Source organism: Mobula birostris, chromosome 14, assembly GCF_030028105.1.
Source record: "Mobula birostris isolate sMobBir1 chromosome 14, sMobBir1.hap1, whole genome shotgun sequence".
Taxonomy (NCBI): Eukaryota; Metazoa; Chordata; class Chondrichthyes; order Myliobatiformes; family Myliobatidae; genus Mobula; species Mobula birostris.
Window position 1 is genome coordinate 99,588,559 of NC_092383.1, and position 16,878 is coordinate 99,605,436.

Below are 16,878 nucleotides of genomic sequence, written 5' to 3' on the forward strand. Positions count from 1 at the left end.
GAGTGATGTGGATGTGATGGGACGGTGTCAATGGGATAAGTGGGAGTGATGTGGATGTGATGGGACGGTGTCAATGGGATAAGTGGGAGTGATGTGGATGTGATGGGACGGTGTCAATGGGATAAGTGGGAGTGATGTGGATGTGATGGGACGGTGTCAATGGGATAAGTGGGAGTGATGTGGATGTGATGGGACGGTGTCAATGGGATAAGTGGGAGTGATGTGGATGTGATGGGACGGTGTCAATGGGATAAGTGGGAGTGATGTGGATGTGATGGGACGGTGTCAATGGGATAAGTGGGAGTGATGTGGATGTGATGGGACGGTGTCAATGGGATAAGTGGGAGTGATGTGGATGTGATGGGACGGTGTCAATGGGATAAGTGGGAGTGATGTGGATGTGATGGGACGGTGTCAATGGGATAAGTGGGAGTGATGTGGATGTGATGGGACGGTGTCAATGGGATAAGTGGGAGTGATGTGGATGTGATGGGACGGTGTCAATGGGATAAGTGGGAGTGATGTGGATGTGATGGGACGGTGTCAATGGGATAAGTGGGAGTGATGTGGATGTGATGGGACGGTGTCAATGGGATAAGTGGGAGTGATGCGGATGTGATGGGACGGTGTCAATGGGATAAGTGGGAGTGATGCGGATGTGATGGGACGGTGTCAATGGGATAAGTGGGAGTGATGCGGATGTGATGGGACGGTGTCAATGGGATAAGTGGGAGTGATGCGGATGTGATGGGACGGTGTCAATGGGATAAGTGGGAGTGATGCGGATGTGATGGGACGGTGTCAATGGGATAAGTGGGAGTGATGTGGATGTGATGGGACGGTGTCAATGGGATAAGTGGGAGTGATGCGGATGTGATGGGACGGTGTCAATGGGATAAGTGGGAGTGATGTGGATGTGATGGGACGGTGTCAATGGGATAAATGGGAGTGATGCGGATGTGATGGGACGGTGTCAATGGGATAAGTGGGAGTGATGTGGATGTGATGGGACGGTGTCAATGGGATAAGTGGGAGTGATGTGGATGTGATGGGACGGTGTCAATGGGATAAGTGGGAGTGATGTGGATGTGATGGGACGGTGTCAATGGGATAAGTGGGAGTGATGCGGATGTGATGGGACGGTGTCAATGGGATAAGTGGGAGTGATGTGGATGTGATGGGACGGTGTCAATGGGATAAGTGGGAGTGATGCGGATGTGATGGGACGGTGTCAATGGGATAAGTGGGAGTGATGTGGATGTGATGGGACGGTGTCAATGGGATAAGTGGGAGTGATGCGGATGTGATGGGACGGTGTCAATGGGATAAGTGGGAGTGATGTGGATGTGATGGGACGGTGTCAATGGGATAAGTGGGAGTGATGTGGATGTGATGGGACGGTGTCAATGGGATAAGTGGGAGTGATGTGGATGTGATGGGACGGTGTCAATGGGATAAGTGGGAGTGATGTGCCGCTATCAATGGAGATGTGGGATGACGTGGATGTGATGTGATGGTGTAAGTGGGGACATGGGAGTGATGTGGATGTGACGGGTGGTGTAGATGGGGACAAGGGTGTGATGTAGTTGTGATGGGTTGTTGGGTTGATGTAGATATGATGGGATGATATAGTTGGGGATGTGGGAGTGATCTGGATGGAGTACTTTTCCCGTATATATATTACCTGCTTTAGGAAAGATGACATTAAGCTGAAAAGTGTTGCCGTTGAGATGAACCAGCGTTTTCCTGGGACTCAGTGGCCTGTGTTATGGAGAGAGCTTGAGCAGGATGCGAGTGTTTTTATTGGAAAATCGGAGACTAAGATTTATCCTATAAAATGTGTAAAATATCAAAGGGCATCGATGGGGTGAATGCACACAATTTTTTTTCCAGGGCTTGAGAATGATGAGCCAGAGGGCAGAGGATTACGGTGATCAGGCAGAGAATTTATAGTAAGTTTAGAGACAAGTTTTTCACCCAAAGATTAGATAGATAGACACTATATTGATCCCAAATGAAATTACAGTGTCACAGTAGCATTGCAGGTGCACAGACATACAAATATACAAATATTATTAGAGAAGTAAGAGAGAATACACAGTAAGTTACCTCAAATAGTCTAACAGGAGGGGGTCATCACTTCCCTGGCGATAGGTTGACTCATTATAGAGCTGAATAGCTGAGGGTAAGAATAACCTCATATGGTGCATAGTTGCCTTAGTCTATTATTAATAGTGCACCTCTGCTCAGCTGAGGCAGCATGCAGAGGGTGAAAAACATTGTCTAGAATTGCCAGGATTTTCAGTAGGGTCCTTTGTTATATTCCAGCCTATAGGGTGTCCATTTTGATTCCAAAAGCAGAGCCAGACTTTCTAATCAGTTTATTGAGCCTGCTGGCATCACCCGTGTCAATGCCATTGGCCCAGCACATCACCGCATAGAAGATTGTACTAGCGACAACAGACTGGTAGAACATGTGAAGGAGAGGCTTGCATGCTCCAAAGGACCTCAGTCTCCTCAGAAAGTAGATGTGGCTCTGGCCCTTCTTGTACACAGGTTGGTCAGTATCTGGAATGAGCTGCCAGAGGGAGTGATTGAAGCAAGAGCACTAACAACATTTAAAAGATACTTGGATGAGAAATGTTTATCAATGGATGAAACATGGGCACATAGTACTCGTTTGATAGGAAATTTGGTTGGCATGGCTCAGTTGGGTCGAAGGTCTTGTTTCCTTACTGTCTCCCCTGACCCTGTCCCACCCTCGTCACACCCTGTCTCCCGTCCCCCATTGTTTCTCTCCACTAGTCCAACCAACCCCACGGATTGACCCGAGCTGCTCCTACCTGCAGAAGAGACGGACAGTGTGCAGAACGCTGCAAGGACAAAGCAGATGAGACGGCTGCACGTCATTTCACTGTTGGCAGAGGAGGGAAGGCCTGAGGTAGTGGGCTAATACTTGTGGGGTTGAGGACAGAATGTGGACAGGCTGATCCCTTGAGTCACCGGCTGGATGCACCATTCCCTGGGTTGGAGGCCCTCCATCGTTCCAAACTGGGCTCTTAAATCCCCATCTGCGGTTAGTCTGCGACAGTCCCAGACAGTCCCCTCACCACACTCCCCATCTTGCTCCTCCTCTGTCTCTGTTCCCCTCTCTACTAAATCCCCTCCCTCACCCTGTCCTAGATGCCTCTCCTTAAACCACTTTAGATCACTATTGTCACTCCCTCTGCTTACCCACTCTCCTTTCCCATCCCACTTTCTTGTACCAAGAAACTCCAAATACAAAATCTCCTCTGCCTTTTGTCTCTTTCTCACTCTCTATCCGTCTGCCTCTGCCTCACACCCTTTCTCACATGTTCTCTCCTTCTCTCTCTTTCTCTGTCCACTCTTTTTCTCTTTCCTCCTCTCTCCCTGAGCCAGTCTCCTGCACTTTCTTTCTTTGTCCCCATCTCCCTCACTATTTCTGTGCCCTCTGACTCTTTCTCCCCTCTCTCTCTCTCTCTCTCTGTCCCTATACCTCACTGCCTGTGCTCTCTCCTCTCCCTCCCTGGCCCTCTCTCACACTTTTCTTTCTTGGCTCTCTCTCTCTCTCTTTCCCAACACAACCCCGTCCCTCTCGGTCTGGGCCTCTCTCCCTCTGCCTGTCCTGTGCGCTAGAGCCCTGTGCCCCTCCAGTACCTGTGGTGACTGGACTGGCAGTGAGAGTTCCTAGCCAGACTGTAGTCTGCCTTCAGACTGCCAGGGCCCCAAGCCTCGATTGAAATCTGATGTCCTTTCTCTCACATTTCCTCCTCACACAACCCAGCTATAACAATAGAGCACTGTCCCTCATTCCGCCAACCCCCTCACTCTGTGCCGATGGGAGGGGCCAGTAACAAAAGGGGACGGGCCTATGAGCCTTCATGGCTTCGCCCTGCCTGGCGTTGCCAGGGGCAACAGCCTCAGCTTACAGGCAAAATTAGGCCAAAGGCTTGGAGGCCAGCCTGAGGCAAAGAGGGAGGGATAGAGAGGGAGAGAGAGACAGAGGAGGATGGGGAGGGGGAGAAAGAGATGGAAAGGGAGAGAGGGAGGAGGAGGAGGGGGGAGGGGAGAGAAAGTGAGGAGGAGAAAGAGAGGAAGGGGGAGGGGGGAGAGAGAGAGGGAGAGGAAGAAAGAGAGATGGAAGAACCCATCCTAGATACAGCCCATCAGAGACCCCACTCACTGAGACTCCTCTCTCTGAGCCCAACAAGGACTCCTTTCAGAGACAGTCTCTCTGTCTCTCTGTCTCTCTCTCTCTCCCCCCCCCCCCCCCCCAACCTCTGTTGAGGCACCAGCACTAGATGGGAGCCTCTCTCTCTCTTCCTTGGCCTCCTAACCCCTGCAGCAAACTCTTCGAGAGTCTATGTTTCTCTGAAGCTACTCCTCTCCCCTCAAAGACTGCCAGTTGATTTTGCTCTCGTCCGTTCACAGGACCTACAGGACAGTCTCCCTCTCACCCCTTCGCTTCAAATATGTCCCTCTCCCTCCCATGCACTTCCTTGCCAAACCCTACACTTGCCTCTTCTCACCTTCCTTACTCCCTAAGCTACACCCTCTTCACCTATGACTACTACTACTACTAGTACTACGTCGACTCAGGCCTAGGGGGCTGGCGTCGGGCACGATGACAGACCCTCTACTTCTCCCTCTCCCTCATCAGTGTGTTCAGTCCATCTACATTAGCCGTGCCGCTGTCTTCTAGGAGCGTATTGACCATAGTCTTGGGAGGGTGCCCAGGGTTCATCCTCCCGTGTTTGGGCTCCCATATGATGAGTGGACTGGCAGGTAGCTCGGGGTGGCGTAGACAGTGCCCCGCTAGTTGCAGTCTTCTCGCCTCGATTTTAGTGGAGAGCATCGGTAGGTTGTTATAGAGCTCGACGTTCGTCATGTGCTGTTGCCAGCTCACATCGAGAGCCATCCAGAGCATTCGTGTATAACAACCATCTAGAGACTTTCACATAGTCTTGGTGAGTGTCCACGTCTCACATCCGTACGTGAGAATGGACTCTATGACTGCTATGAAAATCCTCTTTTTAAGCCCTCTGGTCAGGTTCAACTTCCAGATTTCCTTCATGTCGTTCATAGCCCTACACGCCAGCGCCTTCTGTATCTTTATGACCTTCTCCGAACTCATCATTCGTGACCTGAGGTACTTGTAGTCAAAGACTTTCTTAATGGTATCATTCTCTCTGGCCTTGAGAGTACCTTTGTTGCAGTTAAATACCATGTACTGTCTTTTTAGCGTTTAGGTGAAGTCCAACTTTGTTGCATTCAATTTGCACCTGTGACCCTCTCTCCCAAATACCGCACTACCCCCCCAAACCCACCCCTCCTGAACCCCTCCCACCCAGCCCCTCCCTTGCAAACCAATCCAATCCTTCATTCTGCCCACCCCATTTCCTCCCCTTCTCCCATCCCTCCCTCTCCTATCAATGCCCCACTCCCACTCTCCCGCTCTTCCTTCCCTCTAAACAGGAATACTTTCCAGCAGTCAGGCCTTTGCCGATTCCTTACTCTCTCATTGCAGACCGAGCCAACTATTCCGTTCCTCAGTGCCTTTCCTTGACCACCTGCAGCTCAAGTGCCAACCCAGAAAGGAAAACACATCTCTCGCTGAAGGGTTTAAATCTTTCCCTTTTATTATTTAAAATATTTGCAAAAACAACACCCAATACCCCCAATGACCAAACCCAGATACAACACGTTGCCCTTACTGTGTGTGGGGCAGAGTGCAGACACAGCAAACAACCAATTACAGCGCTGCTTAATATACACGTGAAAACTCCCAGCCAGTTGCAGTGCTGCTTTTTCAAGACACATGTAGACATCCACTTATTATTCATAGTTATATGTATATATTTATAACATATATGTATATAATTCCAGCCAATCATATCAAACTTTGCAGAACAGGAGTGTGGTTGGGAGGGGTAGTAAGACTTGGCCTATTGCAATCAAGCCCAAAGGGTCACTATTGAGAAACTGGAAGACCAGTGATGCAGCTGTCTTCCAATGCTTAGCCAGGGTAGAGGACTTGCTGCTGAGGGGTGACCATGCAAACATCGATAATGCCGCCAAACTCCAAAATGCAGGAAATATCTGTCGCCAAGACAGGCCGGCAGTTGTGCAGGTCAGACACAGAGTGAAACTCCCTCTACACTGTCCCATCACACACTCCCAGGACACGGGTCAGACACAGAGTGAAACTCCCTCTACACTGTCCCATCATACACTCCCAGGACACGGGTCAGACACAGAGTGAAACTCCCTCGACACTGTCCCATCACACACTCCCAGGGCACGGGTCAGACACAGAGTGAAACTCCCTCTACACTGTCCCATCACACACTCCCAGGACACGGGTCAGACACAGAGTGAAACTCCCTCTACACTGTCCCATCGCACACTCCCAGGGTCAGACACAGAGTGAAACTCCCTCTACGCTGTCCCATCACACACTCCCAGGGTCAGACACAGAGTGAAACTCCCTCTACACTGTCCCATCACACACTCCCAGGACACGGGTCAGACACAGAGTGAAGCTCCCTCTACACTGTCCCATCACACACTCCCAGTACACGGGTCAGACACAGAGTGAAGCTCCCTCTACACTGTCCCATCACACACCTCCAGGACACGTGTCAGACACAGAGTGAAGCTCCCTCTACACTGACCCATCTCACACTCCCAGGGAATGGGTCAGACACAGAGTGAAACTCCCTCTACACTGTCCTATCACACACTCCCAGGACACGGGTCAGACATAGAGTGAAACTCCCTCTACACTGTCCCATCACACACTCCCAGGGTACAGGTCAGACACAGAGTGAAGCTTCCTCTACATTGTCCCATCACACACTTCCAGGGCATTATTTGGAGGAATAATCTTGAAAAAACCCAGGCGAGGATGGACATTGCCCATGATGTCTGGTCCCCGTACCCATCAGAATTTACTGGCCTGCCTTCTTTCCCTACCCCTCCCCTCTGTTCCTCCTGTTTTCTCACAAATAAATCTTTGAACAGAAGGATATTAAACCAATAACTAGACTTAACAGCGATCGTGTTTACGACAGTAAGTTATAATCAGGCTGCACGCTAGGCATAAGTTTGAGCAAACTCTGGTGGTGCTTGTGCAGGAGCAGGAGCCATCCACTCTCACCGGCAGTGGACCAAGGTGCTCCCATCTCCTTCTCAACCGCCGGGACCCTTCACTTCTCTTCTCTCCCGTGCTCTCTCTCCCCCTCGCTCCTGCACTAAATGAAATACTCCTTCTTCTCCTCCGAGCTGGAGTGACCCACCTCCGCGTTAATGATGGCTGTGTCAGCATCTGGAGCATCATCCAAGCCCTTGGCCTCGTGAGTCAGGTAGGTGCCTGTGGGGGAGAGGGGTTGTGTGTTAGGATGGGAGTCGGTTCTACACTGGCTTTCGAAGCAGTGTGGAAGAGGCTTAAGAGCTTCATTCTGGAGATACAGGGTTTAGCCTATGAGCAGAGACGGCACTGCCTGGGTCTGGAACTCAGAATAACAATATAAATTTATGAGGGGGGGTAAGTATTTGAGACGAGGAATAAGGGACATAGACTTAAGATCTAGGATGTTGATGAGAAGGAACTGCTTTCCTCAGAGGGTAGTACATCTGAGAAATTCTCTGCCAAGGGAAGCAGTAGAGGCTACGGTACCTCATTAAATAGATATAAAACATGGATAGATTTTTGCACTGCAAGGCATTCTACAAGTATGTGAAGAGCAAGAGGAAAGACATGAGAGAATAGGACCAATCAAGTGAGACAGTGGAAAAGTGTGTATGGAACCAGAGGAGATAGCAGAGGTACTTAATGAATAACTTGCTTCAGTATTCACTAAGGAAAAGGATCTTGGCGATTGTAGGGATGACTTGCAGTGGACTGAAAAGCTTGAGCATGTAGATATTAAGAAAGAGGATGTGCTGGAGCGTTTGGAAAGCATCAGGTTGGATAAGTCACGGGGACCGGATGAGATGTACCCCAGGCTACTGTGGGAGGCGAGGGAGGACATTGCTGAGCCTCTGGCGATGATCTTTGCATCAATGGGGATGGGAGAGGTTCCGGAGGATTGGAGAGTTGCAGATGTTGTTCCATTATTCAAGAAAGGGAGTAAAGATAGTCCAGGAAATTATAGACCAGTGAGTCTTACTTCAGTGGTTGGTAAATTGATGGAGAAGATCCTGAGAGGCAGGATTTATGAACATTTGAAGAGGCATAATATGATTAGGAATAGTCAGCATGGCTTTGTCAAAGGCAGGTCGTGCCTTACGAGCCTGAATGAATTTTTTGAGGATGTGACTAAACACATTGATGAAGATAGAACCATAGATGTAGAGTATATAGATTTCAGCAAGGCATTTGACAAGGTATCCCATGCAAGGCTTATTGAGAAAGTAGGGAGGCATGGGATCAAAGGGGACATTGCTTTGTGGATCCAGAATTGGCTTGCCCACAGAAGGCAAAGAGTGGTTGTAGACAGGTCATATTCTGCTTGGAGGCCGGTCACCAGTGGTGTGCCTCAGGGATCTGCTCTGGGACCCCTACTCTTCGTGACTTTTATAAATGACCTGGATGAGGAAATGGAGACATGGGTTAGTAAATTTGCTGACGACACAAAGGCTGGGGGTGTTGTGGACAGTGTGGAGGACTGTCAGAGGTTACAATGGGACATTGATAGGATGCAAAACTGGGCTGGGAAATGGCAGATGGAGTTTAACCCAGATAAGTGTGAAGTGGTTCATTTTGGTAGGTCAAATATGATGGCAGAATACAGCATTAATGATAAGACTCTTGGCAGTGTGGAGGATCAGAGGGATCTTGGGGTCTGAGTCCATAGGACACTCAAAGCTGCTATGCAGGTTAACTCTGTGGTTAAGAAAGCATATGGTGTATTGGTCTTCATCAATCGTGGGACTGAGTTTAAGAGCCGAAAAGTAATGTTGCAGCTATATAGGACCCTGGTCAGACCCCCGTGCTCATTTCTGGTTGTCTCACTACAGGAAGGATGTGGAAACCATAGAAAGGGTGAAGAGGAGATTTACAACGATGTTGCCTGGATTGGGGAGCATTTCTTATGAGAATAGGTTGAGTGAACTTGGCTTTTTCTCCTTGGAGCGATGGAGGATGAGAGGTGACCTGACAGAGGTGTACAAGACAATGAGAGGCATTGATCGTGTAGATAGTCAGAGGCTTTTTCCCAGGACTGAAATGGTTACCACAAAAGGACACCAGTTTAAGGTGTTGGGGGCAGCTACAGAGGAGATGTCAGGGGTAAGTTTTTTATGCAGAGAGTGGTGAGTGCATGGAATGGGCTGCTGGCAATGGTGGTGGAAGCGGATACGATAGGGTCTTTTACGAGACTTTTGGATAGGTACATGGAGCTCAGAAAAGTAGAGGGCTATGGGTAAGCCTAGTAATTTCTAAGGTAAGGACATGTTCGGCACAGCTTTGTGGGCGAAGGGTCTGTATTGTACTGTAGGTTTTCTCTGTTTCTAAGTTTCTATGGAATTAAGGTTTTTGGAGAAACACCAGGTAGGTGGAGCTGAGTCAATGGCCACAAATTTTTTAATGGTGGGCATTGGATTGATGGGCCAAATGGCCAATTCCTGTTCATTACTTACGTCCTGTTGCAGGTGGGAGACCAGAGTCAAGTTCTGCGGAGTTGGGGGCCAGACTGCTCAGCCCCTCTCATTAACTCGGCCTGCGTTTGCAGGAAGGCCTGACGAGACCAGTCACTTGCTGGGGCCAGGCCCAAATGCAGCCTTCTATCTGGGCAAGACTTCAGAAGCTTTCCCCATTCCTAAAATCCTTGAACATCAAGGGTAGAGTGAAGGTGGATTTCATAACTGGGCCAGGGCTGGGCTGAGAGATGCAGGGAGTCCCGAGCCTGGACGTGCACAGGGCCAGAGGTGGGGGGGGGGAGACAGTGATGCTCCCTCTCCACATTTAATGTAGATAAGGCTCTCCAGATCACAAGCCACTGTCAGTTCAACATGAATGAGGGCAGTGAGCCAGTGAGCCAGTGAGCCAGTGAGCCAGCGGGGGTGATGGGCAATGGAGAGAGGCCAGTTTATCGAAGGAAATGCAGAGATTAGGCCCCGTGCAACATGGACACCCACGGCCTGGTAACGTTTTCATGCTGGCATGGCAGAAGGAGGACATCTATGGCATTTGCAGGAGGGGGCAAGGAAATCCATTCAGAGGGGGGTAAATGTATTCTAATAGACAGGGAGGGGTGTAGGGGCCAGAGGGTTTTACAGAAACAGGGAGGGGTGTAGGGACTGGAGGGAGTTACAGAGACAGGGAGGGGTGTAGGGGTTAGAGGGGTTACAGAGACAGGGAGGGGTGTTGGGACTGGAGGGGGTTACAGAGACAGGGAGGGCGTAGGGGCTGGAGGGGGTTACAGAGACAGGGAGGGGTGTAGGGATCTGAGGGGGTTACAGAGACAGGGAGGGGTGTAGGGGCGAGGAGGTTACAGAGACAGGGAGGGGTGTAGGGATTGGAGGGGGTTACAGAGACAGGGAGGGGTGTTGGGACTGGAGGGGGTTACAGAGACAGGGAGGGGTGTAGGGATCAGAGGGGTTACAGATTTAGAGAGGGGTGCAGGGCTGGAAGAGGTTACAGAGACAGGGAGGAGTTTAGAGGCCAGAGGAGATTATAGAGACAAGAAGGGGTCTAGGGGGTGGACAGTCTCACAGAGACAGTGGGGTGTGGGGGCTGGAGAGGGTTATAGACACAGGGAGGGGTGTTGGTATTGGAGGAGGGGGAGGTTACAGATTCAGAGAGGATTTCAGGGGTTGGTAGGGTTTACAGAGACAGGATGATATAGGACCCTGGGGGAGGGATGGGTTACAGAGACAGGGATGGGTGTAGTGGCTGGAAGGGGTTACAGAGACAGAAAGAGGAGGGGCTTACAGAGATTGGGTGGGGTTTTGGGGAGGGAGTATTTTACCCTTGTGTCTGATCAGATAGCGGACCAGAACGATGAAGAGACACAGTACGATGAAGACAATGACGGCCACAATCCCACCGATGACAGCGTGGTCAATGCTCGACTGGGTGACCTGTGAAAGAGGATCTGGTGGAGAGAGAGAGAGAGAGAGAGCAAACAGGGGGAGAGGGAGAAATAGAGAAGTTGCAGAAACAGGAATCAGAGCACAGAGCTCTCACAAATTTAGGAACTCCAAATTAGTATCAAAATTGTGGCATTCCTTCACCAACCCTCCACAACTGGCCCTTCCTCACCACCCCTTCCAGATCGTGGTGCTCCTTCACTGACCCTCACACAATGCAGCACTCCCTCACTTCACCCCCACCCGTTCTTCATATCAGAGCCCTCCCTACTGCCTGTCCCATGTTACTCAGGCTCCGTCCCTGCGTGTGGGCACACGTGCATCCTCTCCCTGCGGATAGGAGGTAAGGGTGCCAGGACCCTGGGTGTAACCAGACCCCACCAATTCCCATCCTCACCTGTAAACTGTCTCCGCGGTATAAACTCAATCCCAGACTCTCCTCTACCCTGCCTCCGTCTTCGTACTCTGGGACCACTCTTACCCTATCTGTCCCTCACTCACCCTCCCTCTTGAACTTCTGCCATGTCATCTCATTTATGGACTCTCCGTCTCAACTGCAAACATTTGGTCTCTGCCCCAGTCCAAGAATCACATTTGCTCTGTTGCATCCTCAAACCTGGAACTGTAATGACTATCTCATGACTGTGGCTAAGCACAAACTCCATCCATCAATTCGCCAATGACACCACTGTTGTTGGCAGAATCACAGATGGTAACAAGGAGGCAGTCATGAATGATCTGGGTTGGTTGATTGAGTGAGGATACAGCAACAGCCTTGTATTCGATGTCAGTAAGACCAAGGAACTTCAGAAAAGGGAAGTTGGGAGAACACACACTAGTCCTCATTGCGGGGTCCACAGCAGAAAGGGTGTGCAGATTCAAGTTTTTAGGCATCAACATCTCAAAGGATTTTTTCTGGGTTCAACATATCAATGCAAAGATGAAGGCGCGACCGTCACTATATTTTGTCCAGGGATTGAGGAGATTTGGTTTGTCACCAAACACTCGTCACCAAACACTCCAGCAAATTTCTACGGATGTACTGTGGAGAACATTCTGACCAAATAACCTGGAGACATTTGTGGGAAATTGGAGGAGATACCAGATCTCCTCAAACTCCTAATGAAGTTTTGCCAGTGGAGTGCCTTCTTCCCTTGAGATGTTGACGGCCAGGGATTTGAAACTGTTTACCCTTTCCACTACTGATCAATCAATGAGGACAGGTGTGTGCCCTCCTGCTTCCTCTCCCTGAAGTCCACAATTAATTCCTTGGCCTTACTGACACTGAGTGCAAGATTGGGGAGACTATTGAGAAACAATCTGAGAGGCAAAATTGATGATCGCTTGGAAATGTCGGGATGTATTGTGCACCAGCCTATTAATGCAGTCACGAAGAAGGCACACCAGTGACTGCTCTTCATTAGAATGTTGAGATCTGGTATGTACCAAAGACTTTGGCAAATTTCTGCGGGTGTGCATTGGTGAGCATCCTGTCTGGTTGCATTCTGCCTGGTGTAGAGGCTCCAATGCACAGGAATAAAAGAGGTCACAGCTCCATAACAGGCACAACCTTCCCCATTATCAATGTCATCTTCACAAGGAGGTGCCATCTATCTTTAAGGACCTTCACGATCTGGGGCATGCCCTCTTCTCATTATTACTATCAAACAGGAGATACAGGAGCTTGGAGGCCAACACTAAATGTGTTAGGAATAGTTTTACCCCTCTGAATGTTCCATGGACATTAACTTGCTATATCACTTTTGCACCATTAATTTATTTAGTTCTGTATTCATTTGTAGTAATTTTTTATGTTGCATCGTACTACTTAAAGAAAACAACACATTTCATGACAGTTTACAATCCCCAATCACCTCTCCTCTTTCCTTACGTCCCCAAATCACAGTCTCAAACGAGCTATCCTACTGGGAATTCAGAATCCCAACCACGTTTTTGAACAGGATTCTACAACTAAATCACTCCACCCTAAATAAAAAAACACAGCCCAGATATGGGAAAGCCATGAAAAGGCCATTCTTGTTATGGAACGCAATCACATTTCCAGTTCCACATTCATGCAAGAAATTGTAAAATATTTACTGGCTCTGACATCTCAGACTAGGTCCTGTAAACTAATACACCTCTCTGTAATAACATCCCAACTAATCTACCTCCCTGTAACCCCATCCCAAACGAATCCACCTCTCCGTAACCCCATTCAAAACGAATCCACCTCTCCATAACCCCATCCCAAACGAATCCACCTCTCTGTAACCCCATTCAAAACTAATTCACCTCTCCGTAACCCCATTCAAAACTAATCCACCTCTCTGTAATCCCATCCCAAATGAATCCACCTCTCAGTAACCCCATCCCAAACTAATTCACCTCTCTGTAATCCCATCCAAAACTAATCCACCTCTCCGTAACCCCATCCAAAACTAATTCACCTATCCATAATCCCATCCCAAACTAATCTACCTCCCTGTAACCCCATCCCAAATGAATCCACCTCTCCGTAACCCCATTCAAAACTAATTCACCTCTCCGTAACCCCATTCAAAACTAATCCACCTCTCTGTAATCCCATCCCAAACGAATCCACCTCTCAGTAACCCCATCCCAAACGAATTCACCTCTCTGTAATCCCATCCAAAACTAATCCACCTCTCCGTAACCCCATCCAAAACTAATTCACCTATCCATAATCCCATCCCAAACTAATCTACCTCCCTGTAACCCCATCCCAAACGAATCCACCTCTCCGTAACCCCATTCAAAACGAATCCACCTCTCCGTAACCCCATCCCAAACGAATCCACCTCTCTGTAACCCCATTCAAAACCAATCCACCTCTCTGTAATCCCATCCCAAACGAATCCACCTCTGTAACCCCATCCAAAACTAATTCACTTCTCCGTAACCCCATTCAAAACTAATCCACCTCTCTGTAATCCCATCCCAAATGAATCCACCTCTCAGTAACCCCATCCCAAACTAATTCACCTCTCTGTAATCCCATCCAAAACTAATTCACCTCTCCGTAACCCCATCCAAAACTAATCCACCTCTCCGTAACCCCATCCAAAACTAATTCACCTCTCCATAATCCCATCCCAAACTAATCCACCTCTCAGTAACCCCATCCCAAACGAATCCACTTCTCCGTATCCCCATCCCAAACGAATCCACCTCTCCATAACTCCATCCAAAACTAATCCACCTCTCCGTAACCCCATCCAAAACTAATTCACCTATCCATAATCCCATCCCAAACTAATCTACCTCCCTGTAACCCCATCCCAAACGAATCCACCTCTCCGTAACCCCATTCAAAACGAATCCACCTCTCCGTAACCCCATCCCAAACGAATCCACCTCTCTGTAACCCCATTCAAAACCAATCCACCTCTCTGTAATCCCATCCCAAACGAATCCACCTCTGTAACCCCATCCAAAACTAATTCACTTCTCCGTAACCCCATTCAAAACTAATCCACCTCTCTGTAATCCCATCCCAAATGAATCCACCTCTCAGTAACCCCATCCCAAACTAATTCACCTCTCTGTAATCCCATCCAAAACTAATTCACCTCTCCGTAACCCCATCCAAAACTAATCCACCTCTCCGTAACCCCATCCAAAACTAATTCACCTCTCCATAATCCCATCCCAAACTAATCCACCTCTCAGTAACCCCATCCCAAACGAATCTACCTCTCCGTATCCCCATCCCAAACGAATCCACCTCTCTATAATACCACCCTAAACTAATCCACCCTTTGTAACTCCATCCAAAACTAATCCACCTCTCCATAACCCCATCCAAAACTAATTCACCTCTCTGTGAACCCATTTTAAACTAATCCACTTCCCATAACTGCATCCTAAACATATCCACCTCTTTGTAACACCATTCCAAGATAATCCATGCACTGTAATCCCATTTCAAACTAATCCATCCATGTAATCCCACCCCAGACTAATTCACATCTCTGTAACCCCACCACAAATTTATCCAGCTCTCTATAATCCCATTCCAGGCTAATCAAACTCTCTGTAACCTCATTGCAAAATAATACACTTCTCTGTAAATCCATCCCAAACTAATCCCACTATGTAACCGCACCCCAAACTAATCCATCTCTCTGTAATCCCATCCCAAATTAATCCATTTTCCATAATCTCATCCCAAACTATTCCACCACACTGTAATCCCATTACAAACTAATTATCCCCTGTAATCCTATTTCACACTAATCCACACCCCTGTAATCCAATTCCAAACTAATAAAAACCCTTAATAACATCCCAAACCAATCAACCTCTCTGTAATCCCATCCTAAACTAAACCACACCTCTGTAATCCAATCACAAATTAATCCACCTCTCTGTAAAACCATCCCAAAGTAATCCACCCCAGTAATCCGATTTGAAACCAATCCACCTCTCTGTATTCCTATCCCAAACTAGTACACTTCCCTGTAATCTCATCCAAAACTGATCCACCACTCTCTAATCACATCCCAATACAATCCACCCCCATAATCCCATTCCAAACTAATTCACACAAGTAATCCCATCCAAAAATTAACTCTAACCCTCCCTGTAAACCCAACTCAAACAAATTCATCTCTCTGTAATCTATCCCAAATCAATCCCCCATATTATAATCCCATCAGAAACTAATCAAACCACGTAAACCCATTCCAAACCAATCCACCTCTCTGTAGTCCCATCCGAAACTAATCCACCTCTCTGTAACCCCATCAGACATTTATTCACCACTCTGTAATCCCATTCCTTATTTATCCAAATCTCTGTTATCCCATCACAAACTAATCCACCTTTATGTAATCCCATCTCAATCAAAGACAACTCTCTGTAATCCCAATTGAAACTAATCCACTTCCCATAACTGCATCCCAAAATAATTCAGCTCAGTAATCCCATCTCAAATGAATCCACATTTCTGTAATCCTATCTCAAAGTAATCCAGCTCTCTGTAATTCCATCACAGACCAATATATCCCCATAATCCCATCCCAAACTATTCCACCACACCATAATCCCCCGGTAATCCCATCCCAAAATAATCAACCTACTGAATTCCTATCCCAAACTAATCCATCCCCATAATCTCAACACAAACTAATCCATCTTTGTCATCCAGTCTCTAACTAATCGACCTGCTGTAATCCCATACCAAAGTAATCCACCTTTCAGTAATCCCATCCCTAACCAATCCACATCACTGCAATCCCATCACAAACTAATCCAGCTCTCTGTTATTCCATCCCCGTAACCCCATTCCAAAATAACCCACATTTCTGTAATCCTGTCCCAAACTAATACACCTCTCTGTAACCCCATCCCAAACTAATCTACCACCTGTAATCCCATCCCAGACTAATTCACACCCTGCAAACCCACCACAAACTGATCCACCCTGGAATCTCATCCCAGATTTATCCTCCCAAACTAATCCACCTCTGTGGAAACCATCTCAAACTCATCTATCTTTCCAAATGAATTCACCTCACTGTCATCCCATGCCAAACTAGTACACTTCCCTGTAATCCCATCCCAAAATAATCCAGTGTCTGTAATCCCATTTCAAATTAATCCACCCCCATAATGCCATCCAAAACTAATACATGCAAAGACATAGTGAGAGACAGACAGACAGTCAAATCACAGAGACCAGGAAAGAGAGCGAGACACAGAGACAGAGTGAATGAGAGTGAGAGGAAAGAGAGAGGC

The 16,878-nt window shown here is 48.1% G+C and overlaps 2 protein-coding genes across 2 annotated transcripts in view; both read right to left on the reverse strand.

Annotated features, from left to right (window-relative positions):
* LOC140209424 (protein turtle homolog A-like) overlaps positions 1-3,114 on the reverse strand; it is a 73,970-nt gene extending 70,856 nt beyond the window's left edge. The window contains exon 1 of the mRNA XM_072277671.1: positions 2,844-3,114. The gene's annotated coding sequence lies outside the window, so the exon portion shown is untranslated. The remainder of the gene's footprint in view (positions 1-2,843) is intronic.
* A 2,544-nt stretch (positions 3,115-5,658) lies between these two features.
* The window catches only part of LOC140209425 (cell adhesion molecule 3-like), a 37,020-nt gene continuing 25,800 nt past the window's right edge, over positions 5,659-16,878 (reverse strand). Inside the window, exons 9-10 of the mRNA XM_072277672.1 lie at positions 10,995-11,120; positions 5,659-7,393 (exon numbers count right to left, since the gene is read on the reverse strand). Coding sequence (XP_072133773.1) covers positions 7,275-7,393; positions 10,995-11,120 — 245 coding nt within the window. The 3' untranslated portion in view covers positions 5,659-7,274. The remainder of the gene's footprint in view (positions 7,394-10,994; positions 11,121-16,878) is intronic.